We start from the raw sequence: 24,260 nt of genomic DNA on the forward strand, positions 1-24,260 counted from the left end.
TTCCTAATTTAGGAATATATTCTCCTAAACATATAACTCTTTTTATATGTTCTACTTCTTAGAGCACATTTAGTGAAGCTCCTTCTGTGTACCCTTTAATGAAACAGATAGTCTCATCAAATACATCCTACAGATAAAGAAATGTAGAATTAAAAAGTAAAATACTTGTCCAAGGTCACAAACAAAATACACAACATAAAATTAAACATAAACTCACACAAAATATGTAAAAACAAAAAAGCCCTTCATAAAAGATCATTTTAGTACCTAATTTCTAAAGTAATGATTTAAATGGTACAAAAATTAGTATTCTACTCATAATTACTATGAAAAGTCACCATTTATATGGCCAGAATAAACAAATGGTGTTAATTGCAGCTGCCATTTATGGCATTCAGGCCACAGGCCAAATAAAAGACATTAAGGCAGTAAAAGACCTAGAAACTGAAGAAACTAGACTCATGGTATGATGTTACATGAATAGATTAACAACTTGGGAATTCAAATTCAATAATTTTTATATGCAAATAACTCAGTATAGTGAATCGTATTTTTAAAAATTTTTTTCCTTATAATTGTCTAAGATTTTTCTATTAAAATGTGTACTATTTCCAAACCCTAGAGGGAGACAGAAGCCTTCCCTGTAGGGAACAACTGGCTGAAAGGCAGTCCTGGCAAAGCTGGTGGGAGCTGAATGCAATGACTCAGCAAGCTAGGCCCGCTCTGCTCAGCTTTCAATGACCCCGTCGCTAAATCATAAGACCTTTGCGAATTCTTAGTAAATTCTCTCACAGAGATTGATGTTGTAATTATTGTCACATGACAGCCCTTAATGTGATGTAATGTTCTACAAACTATAACTGCTTTCCAATAAAACATCATTTTTATAAGCATATGAAAGCATTTTTCTAAACAATGTTTACCTACAATTATAAAATACTAGAGGCCCGATGCATGAAATTCGTGCAAGAGTAGGCCTTCCTTCCCCTGGCTGCTGGCACCTGCTTCCCTCTGGCACCCGGGACCCGGGCTTCCCTCGCAGCCCCAGCCTCATCCGGAAGGATGTCTGGTCTAATTAGCATATTACGCTTTTATTATTATAGATACTCATGTCCCTTTATTTCGATTCATCCTAAGTAATCACAAGTTTGTCATTAGCCTGATTAATTCAAAATTAAAATGTTATACTTTACAGTGAACGTCAGACTTCTTAGATTCAAATTAAAAGCATTTGCTAACTCTGTGGCCTTATATATAGTACTTATTCTCTCTGAACTGTAAATTGAAGATAATAATACCACCCTTTAGAGTTGCTTTAAATATTTTAAAAAATAATAAATATAAAGCATAGTATGGTGCCTGGCATAGAATAAATGCTTAATAACAATTTTAAAAGTCTGTATTTATTGAATTTTTCAAAATTATGCTAGGCATATATTTTAATATATTAATGATAGTTATAGTTATAATTTTAATTATTCATAGAAAATTAAAATATTACATCACAACCACACTCTCAGGTAGATAGTATTATTATTCCCACTTAGCAGATGAAGACACTTAAGGAGAAAATGGTTAAATAACTTGCTGAAGTTGCGCAGCTAGAAAGCAGCAGAAGCCGGGATATAAACCCAGTTAATCTGGCTCCAAATCTATGCTCTTAACCACTAGGGCACACTGCCTCTCGTTAAGGGTTAGCCTTAGGTGTGGTTGCTATTTTTGTTTTACTGGTATTACCCACATAGGTTTTTATAATAAAGCCATATTCAGATCCACTAGTCAATACAAAAAAAAACAAATATATCTAAAACATACTAGTAGGTTCTTTTGAATCAATATGGCAGTAATTTTAGCAAATTCACATGGGTAGCTAACCCTATCAACATAAATGTGCTAGATCTCTATTAAAAGATCCTAGACCTAAACCACTAGGACACAGTCAGAAGAACAAATGTTAGCAGATAGGATAGTTAGGAAGAAAACACACCAGGATAAAAGCACTCCATGTCCTCTCAGCTATTCAATATCTGGAAAGAGAAACTCAAAATATCTACAAAGATTATTGGAAAAACATTTTAAGAAAGTAATGTTCACATGCAGAGGACTGAAATAAATGTCTGCATCGGTAATGTTCCCCCAATTTCCTTTTTATTCACTGCTCAGCCCTTTAAAGAGCTGGTAAACTGAGGCTGCACTGAAATGTTTTCATTAAACGGCCCCGCTCTGAATACACGGAAGGCTCGGTGCTTGTGCTGCGTGCGGCCCGTCCTTAGAAAGCTCCTACTTGCTCCCGCCACACCGGCTGCAGCACAGGCCCCGGACAGCACTCTGCATGCCTTCATTCCCCTGCAAATGCAGTTTTCTCTCCTTAAATGTCACCTGAAGGAGTGCCCTTCACAACTCAGCTTAAATGAAACCTCTCGGTTGATAAGATGTCCCTGATGTCCTCACACACTGATATCCACTTACCCGGCACCTAGCACAACACCTAGCAGGGGACTGATGGCCATTGTTCAATGGATTAACTATATTTTAATTATTTATTTAGACATCCTACAGGAAATGCCATAATTAAGTTCTTAGCCCTCCCTGTACCCAGTATAGTACATGAAACAATATATACTCATTGATGGTTTACTAAATAAATGGACTGTATTTTAAATATTTTCATATGTTCAATAAACATTTGTTATGGGGCAAATACAGTCTTAGGTGGTGGGCATATAGAAATTAATAGATGTAGATCTTTAAGAAGCTCAAAATCTTATGGGGGAAGATAGAGAAGAAAATCAATAATCAGTGCAGAGTAAGTACTTGGATTAGAAGCACACCAAAGATATTTTGAGGGATCAAAGGAAGAACACCAAAAAAAAAGGGGGGTACCTAACTCCTACAGGTACAATACAACAGAGTCCTACAAACTAAAGTTCTTTTCAAAAGTATCTATAGAAATTGACAGGAGGAAGAGTAAGCGACAAAACAAAAATTACTCTTTCTAGAACAACATCTGTTACATACTTTTTTTGCTTTAGCCTCCAGTCCTCATAATAATTTGACACAGAAACTTAAAAAAGGAATTTTACAGTATGAAAAAAAAAATGTTGAGTCTTGGCTGAGTTTACTTTGGCAGTAAACCAATGAAAGAACTGTTTGTTAAAACTTCAGCCATAGAGACTGCAAAAAAAAAGTTTCTAGACTCAAAACTACAAATAATCATGCCTCAAGCATTTCCCATTTGATGAAGGGGAAGAATTTACATGTGGCTTCATTAAAAAATAGAATATGTACAACCAAAATTGCTTTGAAGCTTATCCTATCATCATTACGATTCTATGTTAAAACTTGATATTAAAAGAAAAAGAAAAAATAAGCATATAATCTGAAGGTTGATTGAATTCACCCCTTAGACTTTTGTTTCTAATAAATGAAGACATTCATGTGACACGTCTGTAATAACTTGAAGCTAAGCCTTTTAACAAGGAACACTAACATACACACACACACACACACACACATACGGTATGCCAACAAAATGTATACACACACTTTGAATAATTACAAAGGCAGTGTTTATTAAAATACATTTCATTTTCAAAATTGAGCTGTTAAAGTATGTATACATTTTGGGGGGACACCATGTACATATACATATAAATATGCCCATGTAGCAACGAATTTAAGACATGAAATTGAGCAGTTCAAAATATAAGAGTGAGTTACCAAGTCCCTAAATATAAAGTATAAAATCTCTGAGACCAGTAATTATTTCCCACATTTGCTTGTATTACCCAAAGCGCTCAGCACAATAAAACACTTAGAAGGCAGACACTAACATTTGATTGTTAAGTCCAAATGTGAAATCTGGAGGGGAAAAAAGAAATGTCTAGTTCTCAGATTCAGAACATATGGGTTTTCAGCTTTTGAAATCTAATCATTTTTCTAATACCATATCCAATAAACTACCATACGCTTTCAAAGAAAACCATTACTTCTGGAAGTTACAGTGAAACAGTAGAAAAATATTTGGTAATGGTTTTTAACAAAATACTTAGAATAAGACTTGTAATTTTTTAATGGTTACCTTCATAGCATTTGGATACAGGGAATGGTATATCTAAAGTAACAAATATCTGAAAACAAAAACTCAGGCATTTTTAAAGTTGTCCCTATTAACAGACATATTTCATTGGAAAATTCTGAAAAAGGCAAACTCACTTTTATAAGCAGCTAAGTGTTTTTAATAGAAGAGAGGTATTTACAGGCAGTGTATTAATAATAAAAGTGGTTTAAGGTTAAGGGCAAAATTCTTTCTATAATCCTGTTTGTTGCACACTAATCATTATGTGGCATATCAATCCCTATACAATTATAATTCCTATTTAAAGCAAATGATGACAGCATAGCAGTTGTGAGATTATTATGGCATTTCGATAAAGTAACCTTATAACTGATGGTATTTCCCAGGACAACTTCTGGGTAATTCAGTGAAATGATTGTTCCATGATGACAGGCATAAACTGCGCCTGGCAAACCAGGAAGTATGCTCCTCCTTGTTTTGGAGAATACCATTCTAATTTAATAATACGACTATTTAGTTATTAATTAGCTTTACAAATAAACCTTGATTAAAGAAGTAATAAATATTCACATTTCCTTACCAATATCAATGTATTTGGGATCCAAGGGTGTACCAATAGAATTACAAAGAACTAGCACAAACTGTGAAAAATAAAACAAAAGGTATCAGAACTCCTGCTTAAGGATGATAAAGGAAATAATGCTTAACATAGCATATCTCTTTTTCAAGTATCACTAACTGAGAGATAATGGATAAAATTGTTAAGTCAAAGAACAGCAGAGAAATATAATCTACAGCATTAAAAATAAAGAAATATTAATTAAATCTAAACCAAAGTTAATTTCTCAATATTGGAACATTGTGGTTTTTAAGAGGCTACTTAAGAAACACAAATACACTGGCTACTTCCATTATTTATTCTTGTAAAATTCCTGATCAGCTATAATATCAATAATAATTTTTTTCCTATGATCAGCTTTAAGAGCTAATTTAACTTGTTACCGTTGCACCAAATGTTTCCGTCTCGCTCTCCTCCTTTGAAGCAATATATAAATGATGGAGAAATTCAGAAAAATTCAGTGAATTTAGAAAAAACATAATCCAACCTAGTGAAAATGACTCAAAATGCCCATTAGTTAACACATATTCAAATAATTACCAATAATTCATAATAAGAAAATAATCAAGCATAATTCACACTTTACATCATATTATTTTTAAGTGATTATTTTTACTGTTAGTCATTTTTTTCTGTATTAAGAATGTTATTTTCCGTAGATGTTCTCTTGATTAGGGTAATGATTTCAAATTAACCAATTCTTTATGTACTATTACATATAGACTTTATCTTTCTTTTTCCAGCATCTCAAGTAAAATTTAATTTCATAAATATAATCTAAATGACAAAAGGTATACTACCATAATTTACTCTCCCACTACTTAAGCTTACTTACTGCCACAAAATACCACAAATAACTTGTCTTTTTTAATTTTCTTATCATTTGCTTGCTCAGACTCAAGCAATTCCGAGACTTCTTACTAAAAATACACGTCTCCCCTAACTCCCCATTTCTTACTCCCTAGAGTAATTATTTTCATCTTTTAACCCATCCTTTTGGTAAATACCTCCACAGATGTAAGGGACACGTTTATAATGGTACTTCTTGTTTTGTTCTGCTTTGTTTGAGTTGGAACTCCCAATGTGAGTGCGTTCAGAGGTCTTTTCTCTGGGCTCGTCCAATCTCCTACCTGGATGCTGTGTGTTTAGCTACCAGTGCTCTGGGAGCCAAGTGGGAAAAGACGGCCGGGGGCACGGAGCAGTAAACTTTGTATTTCACCGCCTTGCTTTCAGCAGATTCCCTCCCCTGACCTTACTCGGTGCCCTCCCCTGACCTCACACTCTTGTTATCCTCTCTGGAGAGGGACGGGCGGTCTCCCTGGGTGAGGAGGGGCAGCTGCCTAGGAGCTCAGCAGAGGGGAAGGAGCCTGCTTCTTCACATGCCTTTTGTTGTGTTGTGTTTCCTCCTTCCTGCCTAACCTCTGCTGCTTCCAAACCGCTGTTCTGTTTGTTTCCTTCTCTGACCAGGTACCATCAAGAGCTGTGTCCCTCGGGGCTCTTCGAGGTGAACTGTTGCTCTTGCCTTTCCCTCTGACGAGTTCGGCTTGAGCTTCCTTAGTTCTGCTCGGGCGACTGCCACCAATCCACCTCCGCTCTAACCTCCACAACTAGGTTGATGTTTCCTCTCTCTTGCTGGTCCCCAAGGGTTTATGGCTTCTTTAAAAATACCCTGTTTTAGTGAGTTTCAGGGGGAAATGTGCCTGTTCAAATGGCCACTTTAAACCAAAAACTCTATACCTTTTCATGGGATAAAATAATTTATAACACAGCCAAAGACAATGGTAATCCGTTTTTGAAAAATTGACATGCTTCTGTAAATACTTAAGTTGTTAGCATACTTTTTAAAAGGGCATTAACTATATTATTTATTTTGTGCTACCAGACTGATTTTTAAAGCAATATAACTCTGAATAAAAGTATATTTCTCAACATCACAGCTATCCAAAGTGTTATATGGTCATTGTTATATAATTTCTTGAGCATTTATACTAGACATCTGCCTATTCGTTTTTGCTTATGGGATTTTTAACTTGGAAGAGGATTGTGGTATTTTAAATACATTTCAGAGACAAAAAGCTTCAGTACTGAACAGATCAATATAAAATGTCAGTGGATTAATTGATTGAATGGGGTCATATAATTTCCAACAGAAGTCTAGCCAGACATGACCAAGAGAACCACTACTTCGCTGGACCTGCCGGTGTAGAGGCCATGCTTGCGAGTAGGTAACTATAGCCCAATTCTGCCAAGTGGTTGGCCCATCTAAGTTTTTAATATCGAGGAACACCTACCTGAGGAAGATTTTCATCAGCTTTCGTAGCCAAAATGCAGAAATCTCCACAGGTAGTAATAGAAATGAGACTCTTCACATATTTAACGTATTTCTCATTGTTTTTCGTATCCCAAAATATAACACAGTACTCTGGGCGATCAGGTCTGGTATAAGCATAAACTATAGTATTTGAGCAATATCCCCACTAGGAAAAAAGGAAAGAAGAAAGGGAGGGAAAAGGAGGAGGGAAGAAGGGAAGAAAAGATGGAAAAGGAGAAAAAAACAGTTAACACTGGGAAAGAAAAAACGTTATTACATTTTTACTATAGAAATATTACAGACATGTGGTTTATCAGTTCTGACAAAATATATTCTTCAGAAATGGATGACAGGACTGAACATTCAGCTTAATACCTTTTCTCATTAAAATAACAAAAAATCTAAGAGTAATACAGATGGTTATGAAAGAAATAAAAAACTGCAAAAATAAATTAGTTGTTTAACTGTCCTTATTTTAATGGTAAGATGTAGGCCTCGGTGACAATTTCAGCTTTTTCAATAGTCAGTAACAGCTGTATGGGGGCCAATAGGAAGAGTGATCCCTGTCAAAAGTTTAAATTCTGGTCCCCAAGCCAAATTCAAATTCAGATGCCTTGCTTTTTCCCACCCACCCACATTTTTTATATTTGTTTTTACCAGAGTAACATATGCACAGAGTTTATAGTCAAATTAGTCTACAGGGTTTATGTAAAACAAAAGCAAAATGCAGACACTCCGCTCCCATTATTCTCTCCCAGGGCCGCTCTTTACAACTCTTTCAGCCGTACCGGTTTCGGTATCTATTTCCATGTTGCATAAGCATTAATTACTCACACACTTAGTGCTTTCCCTTCCGGCTAACTCTCCCAATATATTTACATGTGATTTTGAACAAATCAATATTCAGAGTCAACATTATTATGACTGTGTTTACTATTCAAAGCTAAGCCACGTTTACTTCTTATGCCATGACTTTTTTTAATTTTACTCTAAAATAATTTTAGATTTATACAAAAGTTGCAAAGATAGTACATAGCTCCCCACACTCCTCTCCCATGCTCCCTATTAACATCTTACATCACCATGGAACATTTGTGACAACTAAGAAAGCAACACTGATGAAGGACTATTCACTGAACCCAGACTTATTTGGATTTCATCCGTTTTTCCCTGAGTCCTTTTTCTCCTCAGAGCCCTATTGAGGACATCCTGTATTTAGTCATTATATCTCCCCGGGCTTCCCAGGGCCACGATGGCTTCTCAGTCTTGTTTTGATGACCGTGGCAGTTAGAGGAGTCCTGGCCAGGTGTCTGGTAGAATGCCCTTCAGTGTGGGTTGGTCTGATGCTTTTCCCATGCTCGGATCAGGATAGTCAGTTTTTAGGAAGACCACCACAGGGGTGAGGGGCTCTTCTGTCGGGTCACATCGAGGTGTGCGGTACCCACATGACATCCCTGAGGACGCGGACCTTGATCACCTGGACGAGGTAGTGTTTGCCAGGTTTCTCCACTGTAAAGTTACTTCCCTTTTTCCCCCTTTCCATTCTGTACTCTTTGGAAGCGAGTCACTAAATGCACCCCACACTCAAATTGGGAAGAGGGGGACTACACTGCACTTCCTGAACAGGGTGGTGCCTAGTAAATCTGAATACTTGGTTAAGGAAGATTTGTTCGGTCTCCCCCATTTATTTATGTAAGTAATTTATGTCAGTTTCTATTCCTGGACATTTTTTATAATTTTGGTTACAATCCAGTGTTACATCACTTATTTTGTTGCTCAAATCACTCCACCTTTGGCCATTGGGAGCTCTTTCTGACTGGCTCCTTCGTCTCTTTGGCCCACCCCCATGCTCCTGTTTTTGGAGCACTTCCTGACTTCCTGGCACTATAAGATGCTCCAGCTATCTTGTACTTTCCCCACACTAGTCCTAGAATGAGCCATTTCTCCAAGGTTCTTTGCCCTTTAAAAATTAGAGAGGTAAGTCTTTTTAATGACAAATACTTGTAGTTTACCAGCTCAGTCTCATACTTCAGAACTTGTTTTGGATCAGATGTTAAATTTAAGATAAAATAAAATACTCTTAATCTGCTTATGCTCATTTCTCCTCTGATCCTTTCTCTGCCCTTCTCTACCCTGCTCTGTGCCCTGGAGGCCGACTTCTATGAACTCCATTCCCTGGGCTACCTTGCCTTCTGGTGTGCCCAAGAGAAGACACCAGCGGTGGAGAGAGGGTGGAAGCATTTTCTCCCTCCCACCCCCATGCTGCCTCTGCCCTGCCAGCTGGCAGTGGCTCCGCTCCTGCAGAGGGTTCCTCTTGCACAGCCACAGCGCTAGAGGGTTCCAGAACAACACTTCCTCACCTTGCCCGCTGTTGCTAGTCTCTAGGTACTTGCTGTGCGGTCCTCACTGGTCCCCTTAACCCTGGCCAGACCCCTGTAATAAGCCCTCCATCACTCTCAGTGACTCCTCTGAGTGTGCCATCTGTTTCCTGTGAGACCCTGATTGTTGAAGTGATGTTACTAGTCACATATAATTTCCTGGAAAAACTTACTAGTTCTAAGGTCTTCACACTAAAAAGCCTCCTTTTAACTCATCTCTAAAACAAACAGGCTATGTACAGATACAAGAAACATATTCTACTTGGAGCTATAACAAAACTATTTAGTAAAAGACAGCTTTTTTTTTACAACTGCTCATAATACTCACCTTATAATCAGGTCGAATATTTGCAAAATATATAAAACAGTCAACAGCTAGTGCAATTTTCAATCCACCTCCTTCCCAAGATAGTGCAGATATCTGCTTTCCAGAAACCCTCAAAGTGCCTAGAGACTGAAAATATAGTTCTAGTTAACCTAAAGTATCACAATGAAATAAAATACAAATTACCACTAATCACCTCACAGGGATCAAAACTGGTATGAAAATTATTTTGTGGAAAGGTGCTATTCACTTCAAAATCATTTTCCTAGAATTTTTATAATAAAAATCATACATATGGTAAGAGAAATTTACAAACTATAGCCAAAGAATTCAGTATCAAATTTTATCTTTATTTTTATGTGCAACTAAGAAAGAAAAAACACATCGTTAAGTAAAATATTAAAATAACTGGTAAAAGCCTTGTGTAGCAAAAATACATATTTTTGAAGTGCATGGTGAATTTAAAGAAACCACCAGGATATCCAAAAGGAATTGAATATATTCCAGAGTTATAAAATAAATGAGGTAAAAATTTATTAAGTTTGGTTACTAATAAGTTCTCATTTTCTAAATTCTTTAAAATTCACAATATATTACTTCTCCTTTTTGAAAATTAAATGTAGTAATAATACTATTGAGGATAACATGCATTTATGAAAAACAATGCTTATCATTTAATGTAGGATCACCTTTGATTAATTATTAAGATAGACCTTTCTTAAAATAATTGATTATTTCACAACAAGTTAAAACAATTAGAAGTTTGGAGAAAGGACAGACAGATACATATATATATTATCTATGCACATGTAATATATCACAGTAAAAATCCAAAAAACTAATCTGAAACAACTACATTACACCAAAAACAACTCAAAAACCAGCAGCAAACACAGATGCATATTCAGATCACGTGTGAAACATCTGACTTTCTAAATGTACAGATTATGCGCCGAAACCAGTTTGGCTCAGTGGATAGAGCGTTGGCCTATGGACTCAAGGGTCCCAGGTTCGATTCCGGTCAAGGGAAAAGTTGAAAATCTCAATGAGTAAATGTACAGATTGTGCTATAAATTCCATGAGAAAACAGAATTATGAAGACTTATAGTGAGGATCATTCAAAGACATACACCTGATATTTTTACTGAAAATGTCCCTTACAAAAAATGTGACAAGTTTGTACCATTTCCTCCATTCTTTCCCCCCCACCTTATTCACTGCATATTTAAATGGGAAGAAAGAGACAAAATCTTGACTGCACGTACCTCCCCGAATGGATTGTAGAACTGCACGATGTTGACGTCTCTGTCCTGCAGGCCGGCCTTCTGGGTGCCCGCCACGGCCAGCACGCTGCCGGTGTGGTTCCACTGGATACTCACGACGCACATGTTCGTGTCGATTAAAACAGGATCTAGTCAAAAAGAAGAAAGGAGGCAGCTGTGGCACACCACTTAGCCTAGGGAATCTTATCATCTTAAGGCCAATTTTTAAACATTCTTTAGTTCTCCACATGAAAAAACAATTCCATACTCTGGTCATTCTCGTGTCTCATTATCTGGCACCGCCCATTGTCAAAACAGACGGCGAGGCAGGGGCAGTCGGGCTCCACGTAGCCTTCGGCGCCGTGGTACCAGTGGATCCCAGCGATGCTGATGGCGCCCGTGACGTTCACCAAACAGTTCAGCTTCATTTTCATCTAAGAAAATCATGTTAATGTTCTGTGTTTTAGAACAGAGCAGCAAGAACAGAGCATTGTAGAAACAACACAGGAAATGGGGTTTTAAAGTCTAGTTTCAAATGCAAGCTCGATCACTCACTAGTTTACCAACCCTGGAAAAATCACTTCCCCTGAGTTTCAGCTTTCCCCGTTTGCAACATGAGGAATGAAAAAACCTCAGAGTCGTTATGAGCCTCCAACGACAAGAGGTATATAAAAGTACTATGGAAACAGCAAAGGGTCATATAAACGCTGCTGCTCCCACTCCCATTAATGAGCGGATGCATGGAATGCCCTGACCCTGACGAAAGGCAGCGCTGCCCACACGATCAGCCCCTCACAGCTCAGTCACACAAAGCCAGTCTTTCCTGAGATGGTACGACCTGAGCCCATACATTTTGCTTCTTTCCAGGCCTGATTTCTGTCCCTTACTGTTTAAGTCTTCATTCTTTTTACAAACAGCCCTTAGTAGCTTCCTACAGGAATATCTGTGCTCTCTCATGTAAACTGTGGCTTCGGGCCTGAGCAGACACAGCCATTAAACTGCACATCTTCCCACTCATCATCCCTCAGCTCTGTGCACTGAAATCTTGTCCCTTCCAGCTACCTGAAAAAGGGAACGAAAAGCATCCATTTATCTTGACGCAACCAGAGGTGATTTTTTAATAAAAAAAACTTTTTAGATGATTTAAACCTGAATTGAAGACGTTCTTTGTTTTAATTGAATTTAATGGGGTTCACACAACCGTAAAGGTTTCAAGTGTACAACTCAACAAAACATCATCTGCACACTGCATGGTGCGCCCATCTCCCAAGCAAAGTCTGTTTCCATCCCCATTTATCCCCTTTGTCCATCTGCACCTACCCCCACCACCTCTCCCTCTGGCTATCACCACACTGTTGTCTGTGTTTATGTATTATATCTAGACTAGAGGCCCAGTGCACGAAATTCGTGCATGGGGGGAGGGAGGGCGGGGGGGGGGGTGTTGTCCCTCAGCCCAGCCTGCCGTCTCTCCAATCTAGGACCCCTCAAGGGACCTTCATTTTTTTCTCCAGGAGTGTGGTGGAAAAACCCTAGATCACCTTCTTGGATTCTTATAATCCAAATTACCAAGAACACTGCAAGTGGTGGCCTACAGGGAGCTTAGCCAATGAGCAGTCAGAAAAGGTATTTGCTCTCAAACTGGTTTGGCTCAGTGGATAGACCATGGGCCTGCAGACTGAAGGGTCCCAGGTTTGATTCCTGTTAAGGGCATGTACCTTGGTTGGAGGCACATCTCCAGTGGGGAGTGTGCAGGAGGCAGCTAATCAATGTTTCTCTCTCATTGATATTTCCGACTGTCTATCCCTCTCCCCTCTTCTCTGTAAAAAAAATCAATAAAATATTTTTTTAAAAAGGTGTATCCTCTGCAGCTCATGCAGCCCCTGGGTTGTGGCCACTGGGCTAGGGGTGTGTCCCTGCCACTCGGTGGTGGCTGCCGGGGTCTCCGCACACCCCAGAGGCCAGCAGCCCTCCCCCTGAGGAGGGCGCTGGGCTGGGGGCGTGGAAACAAACCGCCACTTGGTGCTGGAGCTTGGAAAGCCTCTGGGGTGGGGCGGGAACATCCCCGTCTCCAAACGCCCCAAGGCCAGCAGCCAGTCCCACCATGGGCCCGAGGCTGGGGGCATGCAGGGACCCTGGGTAGCACGCAGCGGTGGCCACCAGGGTCTCGGCACACCCCAGAGGCCAGCAGCCAGCCCCCGGTCATGGGCGCCTGGCTGGGGGCGTGGCCCCAAACCACTGCTTCGTGCGAGAGCCTTTGCAAGCCGCCTGCCAGGCAGCTTGGGGCCTGCACCCATAGGCTTCGAGTGGCCAGGGGGCGTTCTGGGACCCCTGCCACTCAGGACCTAAGCGTGGGCCTACAGGCTAGGAGAGGCCTGGGTCCGGAGGATGTTTCCAGGACCCAGGCCGCTCAGCGCCCACATATGCAAATTAACCGCCATCTTGTTCGCTCTGATTGGCTGTGGGCGTAGCGAAGGTACGGTCAATTTGCATGTTTCTCTTTTATTAGGTAGGATTTTTTTTTGCTTAATCCCTTCACTTTCTTTCATCCCCAATACCCCTCCCCTCTACAGCTGTCAATCGGTTCCATGCATCCTGACTCTGTTCCTATTTTGTTCATCAGTTCATTTTGTTCATTAGATTCCACATATAAACGAGATCATATAGTATTTCCCTTTCTCTGACTGGCTTATTTCACGTAGCATAATACCCTCCAGGTCTATCCATGCTGTTGCAAAGGTAAGATTTCCTTTTTTACCACCCAGTAATATTCTATTATGTAAATGTACCACAGCTTTTTAATCCACTCATCTACTTATGGGCACTTGGGCTGCTTCCAGATCTTGGCTATCCTATATAATAAAAGGCTAATATGCAAATCGACTGAACGGCAGAACAACTGGTCGCTATGACGTGCACTGACCATCAGGGGTCAGATGCTCAACGCAGGAGCTGCCCCTTGGGGGTCAGTGTGCTCCCACAGGGGGAGCGCCACTCAGCCAGAAGCTAGGCTCACGGCTGGTAAGCGCAGTGGCAGTGGCAGGAGCCCCTCCCACCTCTGCGATAATGCTAAGGATGTCTGACTGACGCAAGGAGCGGGCCTAAGCCATCAGTCGGACATCCCCTGAGGGCTCCCGAACTGCGAGAGGATGCAGGCTGGGCTGAGGGACCGCCCCCCCCCAAGTGCACTAATTTCATGCACCAGGCCTCTAGTTGTAAATAATGCTGCAATGAACATAGGGGTGCATATATTCTTTCAAATTAATGTTTCAGGCTTCTCAGGATATATTCCCAGAAGTGGAATCACTAGGTCAAAAAAAAGTTCCATTATTAATTTTTTGAGGAAATTCCATACTGTTTCCCACAGAAGACTTTCATGATTACACAAACCATCTATATATATAAAAGCCTAAGCAACTCTTATGACGGAACGACCGGAACCAAAACTACCGGTCAACCAGTTGCTATGACGCGCTATGATGCACACTGACCACCAGGGGGCAGATGCTCAACACAGGAGCTGCCCCCTGGTGGTCAGTATGCTCCCACAAGGGGAGCGCTGATTAGCCAGAAGCTGGGCTCACAACTGGCGAGTGCAGTTGCAGCGGTTGGAGCCTCTCCCAACTCAACAGCAGCATTACCACAGCATTACCGAGTGGCAGCGGTGACAGTAGGCACAGCAGCGACAGTAGGCACAGCAGGCCAGAATGAGCGTGAGCAGCGTGGCACCAGCCCCAGTTTGGGCTCCTCCCTGGCTGCCTGCCGCTTGGTGCACTGCTACATCCCTCAAGGGGTCCCGGATTGTGAGAGGATGCAGACCAGGCTGAAGGCCCCCTCATCCCCATGCACGAATTTCATGCACAGGGCCTCTAGTCATAAATAAATGTGTATATGTATATGACAGATACATAAAATAATCATATAAAATTATATAAATAAAACTAATGAATATATGGGTATATACTTACTATAAAATTCCCTTGACTATCATAAATGTGTATTTCTCCATTTGCCATTCCAAAAAGTAAGGCTTTACCATCTGCGGACCACGCTACATGCCATAACTGTACACCTTTCAAGTCTTTTCCCCAAATGCGATTCCCTAAAGCAAAACATACAACATAATTGTTTCATTAAAAGTTCAAGTATAAAGGTAAATTATATAATTAGGCAGACATATTTAAAATAATCCTGAAGCCCTAACCAGTTTGGTTCAGTGGATAGAGCGTCAGCCTGCGGACTCAAGGGTCCCAGGTTCAATTCCGGTCAAAGGCATGTACCTTGGTTGCGGGCACATCCCCAGTAGGGAGAGTGCAGGAGGCAGCTGATCAATGTTTCTCTCTCATTGATGTTTCTAACTCTCTATCCCTGTCCCTTCCTCTCTGTAAAAAATCAATAAAATATATTAAAAACAAGTTCTTAAAAAATAATAAAATAAAATAAAATAAAATAATCCTGAAAAGTGAATTCACTTTTTTTTTTAGCACCACTATAAAAAAATTTTTTTAAATAGACTTTCTTACTTGAATTTAATTAAAAATAAATGATTCTGGAATGTCATCAAATTATATGCCAACTGTTTTCTCTTTTTATGTTTATTTTCTGACAGAAGACTAACATACAATAATTAATTTAAACCTCTAAAGATAAAAGCATCAACTAAGTTTCGATCTCAGTTCTGGGTGCGATAAGGCATTACCATCCACTGAACCGACTATCACCGCCCCGTCTTCATACACGATGCAGATCTTCTGTCCATCTGCAGTCCAGCTCATGCTGCGAACCACGGATTTATTTCTATTGTTGATCATTTCCTCATACCAAGAGCCTATTTGCACAAATAAAAGTACAGGTCAAAACTTCCACTTCTATTAGATGGTGCTGAAGATTTGGAAACATCCCATGGAATACAATCATACCTAATAAAATGGTAATATGCAAATTACCATCACTCCGCTACGCCCATGATTGGGCCGGCTGGAGGCGCGGGGGGGCGGGACTCAGGGTGGCCGATTGGCTGGCGGTAGGAGCGGGGGGCGGGGACTCGCGAGTCCACGCGCCCCCCCCCCCCCCCCCCCCCGCTCCTCCCGCCGGCTTAAACAGCCGGCGCTGCTTAGGCCGGCGCTGCGGAAGACGCTGGTGGCGGAACTCGGGGTGGCTGATTGCGTGGCTGCTGGCACCAGTTTTCCACCAGCAGCAGTTTTCCTCTGGCCACCCGCCCGATCGGAGCGCCTCCCGATCCGAGTTCCTCTCGGGGTGGCCGATCGTGCTGGCGGGAGGCGCTCTGATGGGCGGGTGGCCAGAGGAAAACTGCTGCTGGCGGATAACTGGTGCCGGCAGCCAGGTGAAGGAAAAGTCTATTGCACGAAACTTCGTGCAACGGGCTCCTAGTGTGAAATAAACAACTGCAAAGTTTTCCACAACCCGAGACATTGAACTATAAAATTCTCAAATCCAACAAAATGAAAAATTAACTTAGACCTTGACTAAGATCATCACAGAAAACACAATAAATTCCCACCTTTTTCCCTCTCTTTCTTTCTTCCTTTCTTTAATTGAAAAATAAAACTTTATTTGCTTTTGAAGGGCCAGAAAAACTGATTTTTCTCAAAGCCTGACTTTTCCCACTTGAACGCACTTCAGATAATAACCAAGAAAACAAAAAACAGAGCAACCACAATAACTTTGTATATACGTATAAAGTCTCCAATGACTAATTATAAGCACGTGAAATATAAGCACATTAGGTAAAAACTCTAAGCCAGCCTGAAAAACATTTAAAATAGTGTATATATCACATTAGCAATATCACATCACCAACGCTGAATGACAAAAACGTTGTGCACGGGTTTGGCGAGAGGCATGACTTGTCTCAAGGTAAAACCAAATGTGAGGCAAATCCATGTCTACTTTGTTTTAGTTTTGGTTTTGAAAAGACTTCACCACATTTGGGTATAGGGAACTCTGACCTGCAGCCACGCAGATGATCACGTAAGTTGGAAATAACAAGCCAGAGCAGGGTATTATCAGAGTCAGGGGCAAGGCCTGGAGACCCTACCTTAGGAAAAGACCAAGTTTATCCTAATCGACTATATTTTCACACTCCACTCCTTACACACACACACACACACACACACACACACACACACACACACTTTTAAAAAATAATAATAAACTCATGTACTGTGGCATATTTTTTTTAAATAAGAATTTTTAAATGGTGTACTCTGAACATTTTCAAAACAACACACATGAATTAAGGCACACTTTTCACTTAAAAATGATGGCTACAGGCCTCCAGAGAACATGTATTATGAGTTGTTGTTTTTGGCAATAGTGATGCACCTAAATTAATCCTTCTCTCACACTCTCGTGGACAAAAGGCACAAATTGTGAGCCAGGAGTCAGAGCTGAGATAAAATCTGTATCCATAGAAGAAAAGGAAGCTAACTGACTCAATAAAGGAAATGAATTATTGCCTTTGACTTCTTAATAAATGTGTTTTTATCTACTGACCTAACTCCAGTCACTGGCCACATAGGAACTAATTCTTATTGGAAACCTAAAAAAACAAGAGCTACCTCCAGCAGAAACTATTCTGCTAAGAGTTTAAGTTAATTTTGGAGATAACCAACAGTCACTCTCAACAGTCAGTTCACTCACTTTCCTAATACAAGGTCACATTTCAAAGGAAATGAAGTTAAAGGGGAAAGTAGAGAGAAATAAGTCCAGAAATATAACCCCTGTACAGTCAGAATGAACTCCTGTTGCTGGTTAAAAGGGGTCTGTTTCAAAGACGTTATTTCCCCATTCAAATACTGTAATCCAGCCTCCACTTTGTGAAAGATTAAATAAACTCTCCTAACATACCTTTATAAAACATCCAAACAATGATAAGCCCATTTTGATCACTGGTAGTCAACTTCTGATATTGTTCATTCCATGTGACAACTTGAACACAACCTAAAAAAATATAAAACAATTTAGAAACTACAAAAAAGGTATAATTAACTTCATACATATTTTTATAAAAAATCCCAAAGAGCATGTTAAAATCAATACGGTTCCTGTCCAACTACCCACCCTTAATATTAGTCAAAAATATTCATAGGAGCCTGGACAATATGACTTAGTTGTTGTGTTTCAACCTATGAACCAGGAGGTCACAGTTCCATTCCCTTTCAGGGCGCATGCCAGATTGTGGGCTTGATCCCCAGTAGGGGGCGTGCAGGAGGCAACCAATCAATGATTCTCTCTCGTCATTGATGTTTCTATATCTCTCTCCCCCTCCCTTCCTCTCTGAAATTAATAAAAAATATATATTTTTAAATATTCATAGGATACAGTTACTATTAAAAAAAATATATATATATATATATATATATTTTATTGATTTTTTTACAGAGAGGAAGGGAGAGGGATAGAAAGTTAGAAACATCAATGAGAGAGAAACATCGATCAGCTGCCTCCTGCACACCCCCTACTGGGGATGTGCCCGCAACCAAGGTACATGCCCTTGACCGGAATCGAACCTGGGACCTTTCAGTCCGCAGGCCGATGCTCTACCCACTGAGCCAAACCGGTTTCGGCTATCACTCATTTTTTACAAGAATGGGTAATACTATTTCATGTTTGTTCCTATTTCATGCCAGCAAAGCACCTGTTATGGTCAGTTGCGAGAGCTGCCATATAGCTGATGACAGAAACAAATGTAAGATTTACCAAACTGGCCAGACTCCCAAAGACTATAATGCCCGAAGGACATCATACTAAGTACTTAATTGTTTTAGGTTTTTACTTTTTTTTTTTTTTTTTGGGGGGGGGGGGGTGTTGTTTGTGGTTATGTCCCCTAATCTCTCTTCCCCATTCCCTCTGTTTTCCATTCTATTAGTAACACACTTTTAAGCAGATCTTAAACCTCTGGGCTATATGGACAATTGATTTTTTTTTTTTTTTTTTTAGTTTTTGTAATCCCTAAATATTTTAGTGTATATTTCTTAAGAATAAGGATATTCTCTTTCATAACCACATTACAACTTAGGAAATTTAACAATGATACAATATTATTCTCTAACCCACATTCCACATACAAATTTTATCAATTGTCTAATGTCCTTTATAGATACTTGTTTTTCTCATTCCATATATATATATGTTAGGTGAAGATTAAAAAAACACAATAGTGCATTCAATTGTTACATCTCGTTAGTCTACTTTAATCTGGAACCATGGGACAAATTCTCAAAAAAGATTATGTCCTATACACAGACAAATACAGTATTTTCTAATATATAAAAAACAAGCTACTTTTTTTCAGATTTATTGAGTATTTCATTGATTAATCATGTAATGTAAAAGTTGTCGAATGACTCTAGGCTATACTATGGCTCAACAGCAATGATTATTTTAAGTATTACCATTATTGAAAATGATGACAATTCTGCATGAAGTAGATGGTTTCTAAATGCCTAAAGATGAAATGTGATTAAAAAATTATATGACTTACCACTATGACCGTCAAGATTCTGATTCATAGAAAGGTTATTAGGCGCTGCAAGACCCCTCAATTTTGCATCATCTAGAAAAACAAAAAACAGTAACAAAAAATATTACGGCAAATATGTAAGTGACAGGTTATAAGATTTTGACATTTCTTGCTTTTTTTGAAAGGAGATCCTATTCCTGGATGACATTAAAAATATTATTTTTAAGTATGCCTCATTCTAATCTATTTTTCTCATGGTGGAAATATGGACAAGAATACATACACCCTTGCAAAAATATTGTTCTGGCAAAATAAAGCAAAATGTATACAAGAACATTGTTTACTCAGCCTATTAAATAATTAGTAATTATTATTACTACTTACTCCTTCCCAAAAGATCACAAATAGAAATATTGATGACATATAGATTGAAAAATCTAAAGCATAAGTGGGCTCAAAGAGCCAAGACTTTGGAAATTGGTTTTTACTAGACTTCGCAGAATCTTGTATTTATTCATTTATTCAGCAAATATTTATTGAACATCTGCACTGTGCTATGCACTGTGGGAGGTTCTGAATACAAAATGATGAACAAAATAACTAAGGCCTCTCCCCTCAGAGAACTTGGAGCTTACCGAGGGGATAGATATTAAATACACACACATAAATATATCAACATAAATGTATACATATGAAGACTTTCTGAACAAAGGATATTTAAGTTGAGACTGAGGGATAAACTGGAGATAGCCAAGCGAGATAGGGGCAAGGGAGAAGTATTCCATGCTAGGAAACAGCCAGTGCAAAGGCTTGGGGGTCCAGGGGTAGAGCCTTTGACAAACTGAAAGAAGTCCTAGTTGAACAGGGAGAATGACACAAGATGAAGCAAGAGTGATAAGCACAGGAGAAATTATGAAGTCTTTGTAGGAAATGATAAGAATTTTAGATTTTATCCAAAGTGCAATAGAAGCCTTTAAAGGCTGCTACCTTATTTTGTTATTCTTGATTACTAATCATACTATAGATAATACATACAATTTTAAAATACATCATTTCAGTAAGTTAATCTTCACTTAGAAAATCTGATTGTTACATGTAAAATATAGCCTTTTAAAACTTTCATTTAAAAATACAAATCTATGAAAATCTTTAAAATCTGTGACAGTGGAAATTATAAAAGTTGATGCTAAAAAATTCTACTTTCACATAACATATGTCTTAAAATATTATAAAAAATACTCTTTACTCTGAAAGCAATGTCGGGGGAAAAACATGAGTTCCTTCAAAACCACTACTTCTAATTATCCAGTTGCTGTCTCGAACAAGACAAGAATACACTTTTTTTTTAATCCTCACCTGAGGATATGTTTATTGATTTTAGAGAGAGAGAAAGAGAGAGAAACATTGATTTGTTGTTCCACCTATTTATGCATTCATTGGTTGTTTCTTATATATGCCCTGGTAGGGAATTGAACCCTCAATCTTGGTGTATCCCAACAATGCTCTAACCAACTGAGCTACCTGGCCAGGGCCAAAAATGTATTTCTTAATGCAACTAAAACTTCCTGCATATGTTAAGCAAGATTTTAAAAGTATATGCAATATACATACATATATGTATATGTGTTTGAGAAACATAGCAGAAAGAAATTTTCTTTTAAGACAGTTAAGGAAACCAAATGATTGAGAGGTTACATTACTAAATATCAAGAGGCCAAATTCTTTTTGCACTTCCCATCAATAACTTCAGCAAAAGCCATCTGACCTTCCCGTTCAATATTCTATGAACTTTCCTGCAAAAAAAAACACTCTAGAAAAACAACCATGAAATGTTTGGGGTTTCATTCCTCCCCTTTTAAAACAATTAAAATTGCATACTGGCAATAACACGGGCAAATCTCAAGCCCATTTTTCCACCACGTGCAAACACGTGGGCGTGCATTCATTTCTACCTACCCGTCTGTGTCTCTAACTTCAAAACCTTCAGTAATCCATCTTCGCCCCCACACGCTATGAATCCTTGGTCCTTGTTCCAAGAGATACACTTCAGCTTCACGTTGTTGGGAATGGCGATCTGAAAAGCAAGCAGGGCCACTCGCCACTTTCTAGGAAGGAGGTGCAAAGTGAGTCTACAGGAGGGGGCACGCTGAAGAAAGTGCCCCCGGGACTATGGGTGCCGTCCCTGAACCGCGCCGGGCGCTGCCCGTGGGGAAAGAGGGGAAGGAGTGCCCACCAACAAGGGCACCGCAGAGGAGCCCACCGCGGGAGCCGCCTGGTGGGTTTCTTAAAGGGCACGGAGATACAAATGCAAACCATCGGTCCACCTTCCCTGTCCACACACATCCTTAGGCTCCCCTTAGTCAGTGATGGGCAACCTTTTGAGCTCGGTGTGTCAAACTTCGCCAAAAAACTGAGCATAACTCGGGTAGTGTGTCACTTGGAGGAAAAAAACGTTATTTCGCGATATTTATAGTTTAAATAACATAAATGTATAATTGCTATATATAATTGTATTTAATAAACCAAAAACTAAATATTTAGTGCTGACACGCGTGTCACAGGTTCGCCATCCCTGCCTTAGGTCATTCTTTTTTCTCTTCCCCGAAGGCCCGTGATGGCCCGAAGAATTTAAGTCACCTGGATCGGCAACAGGTGGAGAAGGAACGACAGGGCAGCAAGCACCCACTGATCTGTCCGGCGGGCCCCGCTCAAGAACCCAGCCTGGGGCCGGCGAGGCAGTGGGTCCTCTCCGGGGACCGGCCGGAGGAGGTCCGCTGCTGGACCAGGAGGGATGGAGAAGCCGCGACCGAGACAGACGCGGGCAGAGGCGGGAGCGGAGAAGCGAGGGCGCCCCCTGGAACACTCACTCTCTTGCTCAGATAAAAGAACATCCTGGAGGCCCGAGGGGACGAGCCCCGCCGCCCAAGGCCCGCAGCCGGGAACTCTTTCTGGAGTCGCTAAGTGCCAGGACCAGCGGCTCTTGGAAGCTCCCGTCGCCCTGGCAACCGGCCGCATCCGGGGCGCCGGGGGACACTTCCGGTGTCGGGCGCGCGGCGCCCAGAGGGCGTTGTGCGCCTGCGCGGACGTCGCGGGGCCTGTAGGAGGCGCTGTCTCCGGGCCGAAGCGGTCATTGGGGCTTCAGGGCTTGTTGCTCTCCGCTAGGGCCTGGTCGCCCACCCTCAGCGCCCGGCCCCGGAGCCTCCGATGCCCTCAGCCCCCGCGGGCTCGGAGCGCACAGCCTCAGGGGGGCGCTGGGAAACTCGCGAGACGTGTCAGGGTCCATCGAGCCGGAAAGGCGCCCCGTCGATGGTTGAGTCTTTTGTGAGCCCCAAAGCCCAGCATCCTTAGTTGCCTCTGGGAGGTTGTGGCCTTCGGGCAAATGAAATGGCAAACACGCATTTTCCAAGTTTGCAAAACCTTCCCTGGGGCCTTTGGGGATTAGAGAACTCCCTGGAGCGTGTTCTGAATCAATCAACAGAATGAACACAAACTCCAACCTCCAAATAAAAATATATTTTTTTAAAAAAGAAAAGAATTGACAATTGTCCTGCTGCCTTTTTATCAAATCTAAACTCTGGCTAAAATCAGATCTGCCTCCTAAAATGTCTTTCCTGTGGTGTCCTACTCTAAGCAAGGCAGTATGCTTTCTGCACCCCACCATTCCTCTCTGCTTCTAAGGCCATTTTATATATCCTCTGATGTCCCCACCTTCTTGGCCAAAGGCATTGATCAGGTCTTCCTGAGAAATTCTTTCCAAACCTAACCCTTACCCCATTCAGATAAAATATGTATTTGTTTTCAAATGTGTGGGTATCAATTTTTTGAGCACCAAACTGTAAATTCCTAAGATATGTTGGCACCTTCTCACGGGCTCCCTATACTGGACTCATGAATCAAATGAGTATTATCTAAGCCAGGGGGATTTAAGACATGATTAATCGAAGCTAGTTACTAATGGTCACACTCTTGAAAAATCATATCTAAATACTTTTCCTTAGTTCTTGAACATGAACTCTCATTTATTCCTTCTATAGCATCATTGCTCTGTGATATTTATATATATAAAAGGCTAATATGCAAAGTGTCCCCTTGGGAGTTCGACCGGGAGTTCAATCGCTCACTATGACATTAGCTGACCACCAGGGGGGTAGCGCAGAATGAAGGAAGGCTCTGGCCAGCAGCCAGAAAGCCCTGATCAGCCTTGATTGTCAGCCAGGCCTAGGGACCCTACCTATGCATGAATATCGTGCACTGGGCCTCTCATAATAATATATTACTGATCCTGTGCTCAAATATGTTTGGAAAATAATACTGCTCTATGTCATGTCCTTCCAAAAATGTTGAGAAATAACAATATATGTTTCATAAAATATATACTGCCTTGACATGTTTATTTTTCATTTATTCCCTTTAAAGTTTATATTTTAGATTTTTTACTGTTTCTGGGTTTTGACTGTTTCTGTAGGGAATTGCAGTGCTATTGACAATAGCCAAGATTTAGAAGCAGCCCAAGTGCCCATCAGTAGAATAGATTTTAAATAAAAGCTGTGGTACATTTACACATTTACTCAACCATAAAAAAAGGAAATCTTACCTTTTGCCACAGCATGGATGGATCTGGAGAGTATTATGCTAAGTGAAATAAGCTAGTCAGAGAAAGACAAGTACCATATGATTCCACTTATATGTGCAATCTAATGGACATAACAACCTTACAAAACACAAAGGACAGACTGACAGCTGTCCGAAGGCATGGGAGCTGGGAGGCTGGATGAAATAGGTGAAGGGATTAAGAAAAAAACAAC

General features: G+C 40.3%; 1 protein-coding gene across 1 annotated transcript in view; it reads right to left on the bottom strand.

The window, feature by feature from the left end:
- WDR35 (WD repeat domain 35) overlaps positions 1–22,354 on the bottom strand; it is a 43,079-nt gene extending 20,725 nt beyond the window's left edge. Inside the window, exons 1-11 of the mRNA XM_008162387.3 lie at positions 22,323–22,354; positions 21,412–21,529; positions 19,477–19,548; positions 17,841–17,933; positions 15,670–15,798; positions 14,939–15,072; positions 11,242–11,407; positions 10,977–11,122; positions 9,715–9,840; positions 6,989–7,174; positions 4,659–4,719 (exon numbers count right to left, since the gene is read on the bottom strand). Coding sequence (XP_008160609.1) covers positions 4,659–4,719; positions 6,989–7,174; positions 9,715–9,840; positions 10,977–11,122; positions 11,242–11,407; positions 14,939–15,072; positions 15,670–15,798; positions 17,841–17,933; positions 19,477–19,548; positions 21,412–21,529; positions 22,323–22,346 — 1,255 coding nt within the window. The 5' untranslated portion in view covers positions 22,347–22,354. The remainder of the gene's footprint in view (positions 1–4,658; positions 4,720–6,988; positions 7,175–9,714; positions 9,841–10,976; positions 11,123–11,241; positions 11,408–14,938; positions 15,073–15,669; positions 15,799–17,840; positions 17,934–19,476; positions 19,549–21,411; positions 21,530–22,322) is intronic.
- Positions 22,355–24,260: the final 1,906 nt, after the last annotated feature.

The sequence above is a fragment of the Eptesicus fuscus genome, chromosome 16 (genome assembly GCF_027574615.1).
Source record: "Eptesicus fuscus isolate TK198812 chromosome 16, DD_ASM_mEF_20220401, whole genome shotgun sequence".
Taxonomy (NCBI): Eukaryota; Metazoa; Chordata; class Mammalia; order Chiroptera; family Vespertilionidae; genus Eptesicus; species Eptesicus fuscus.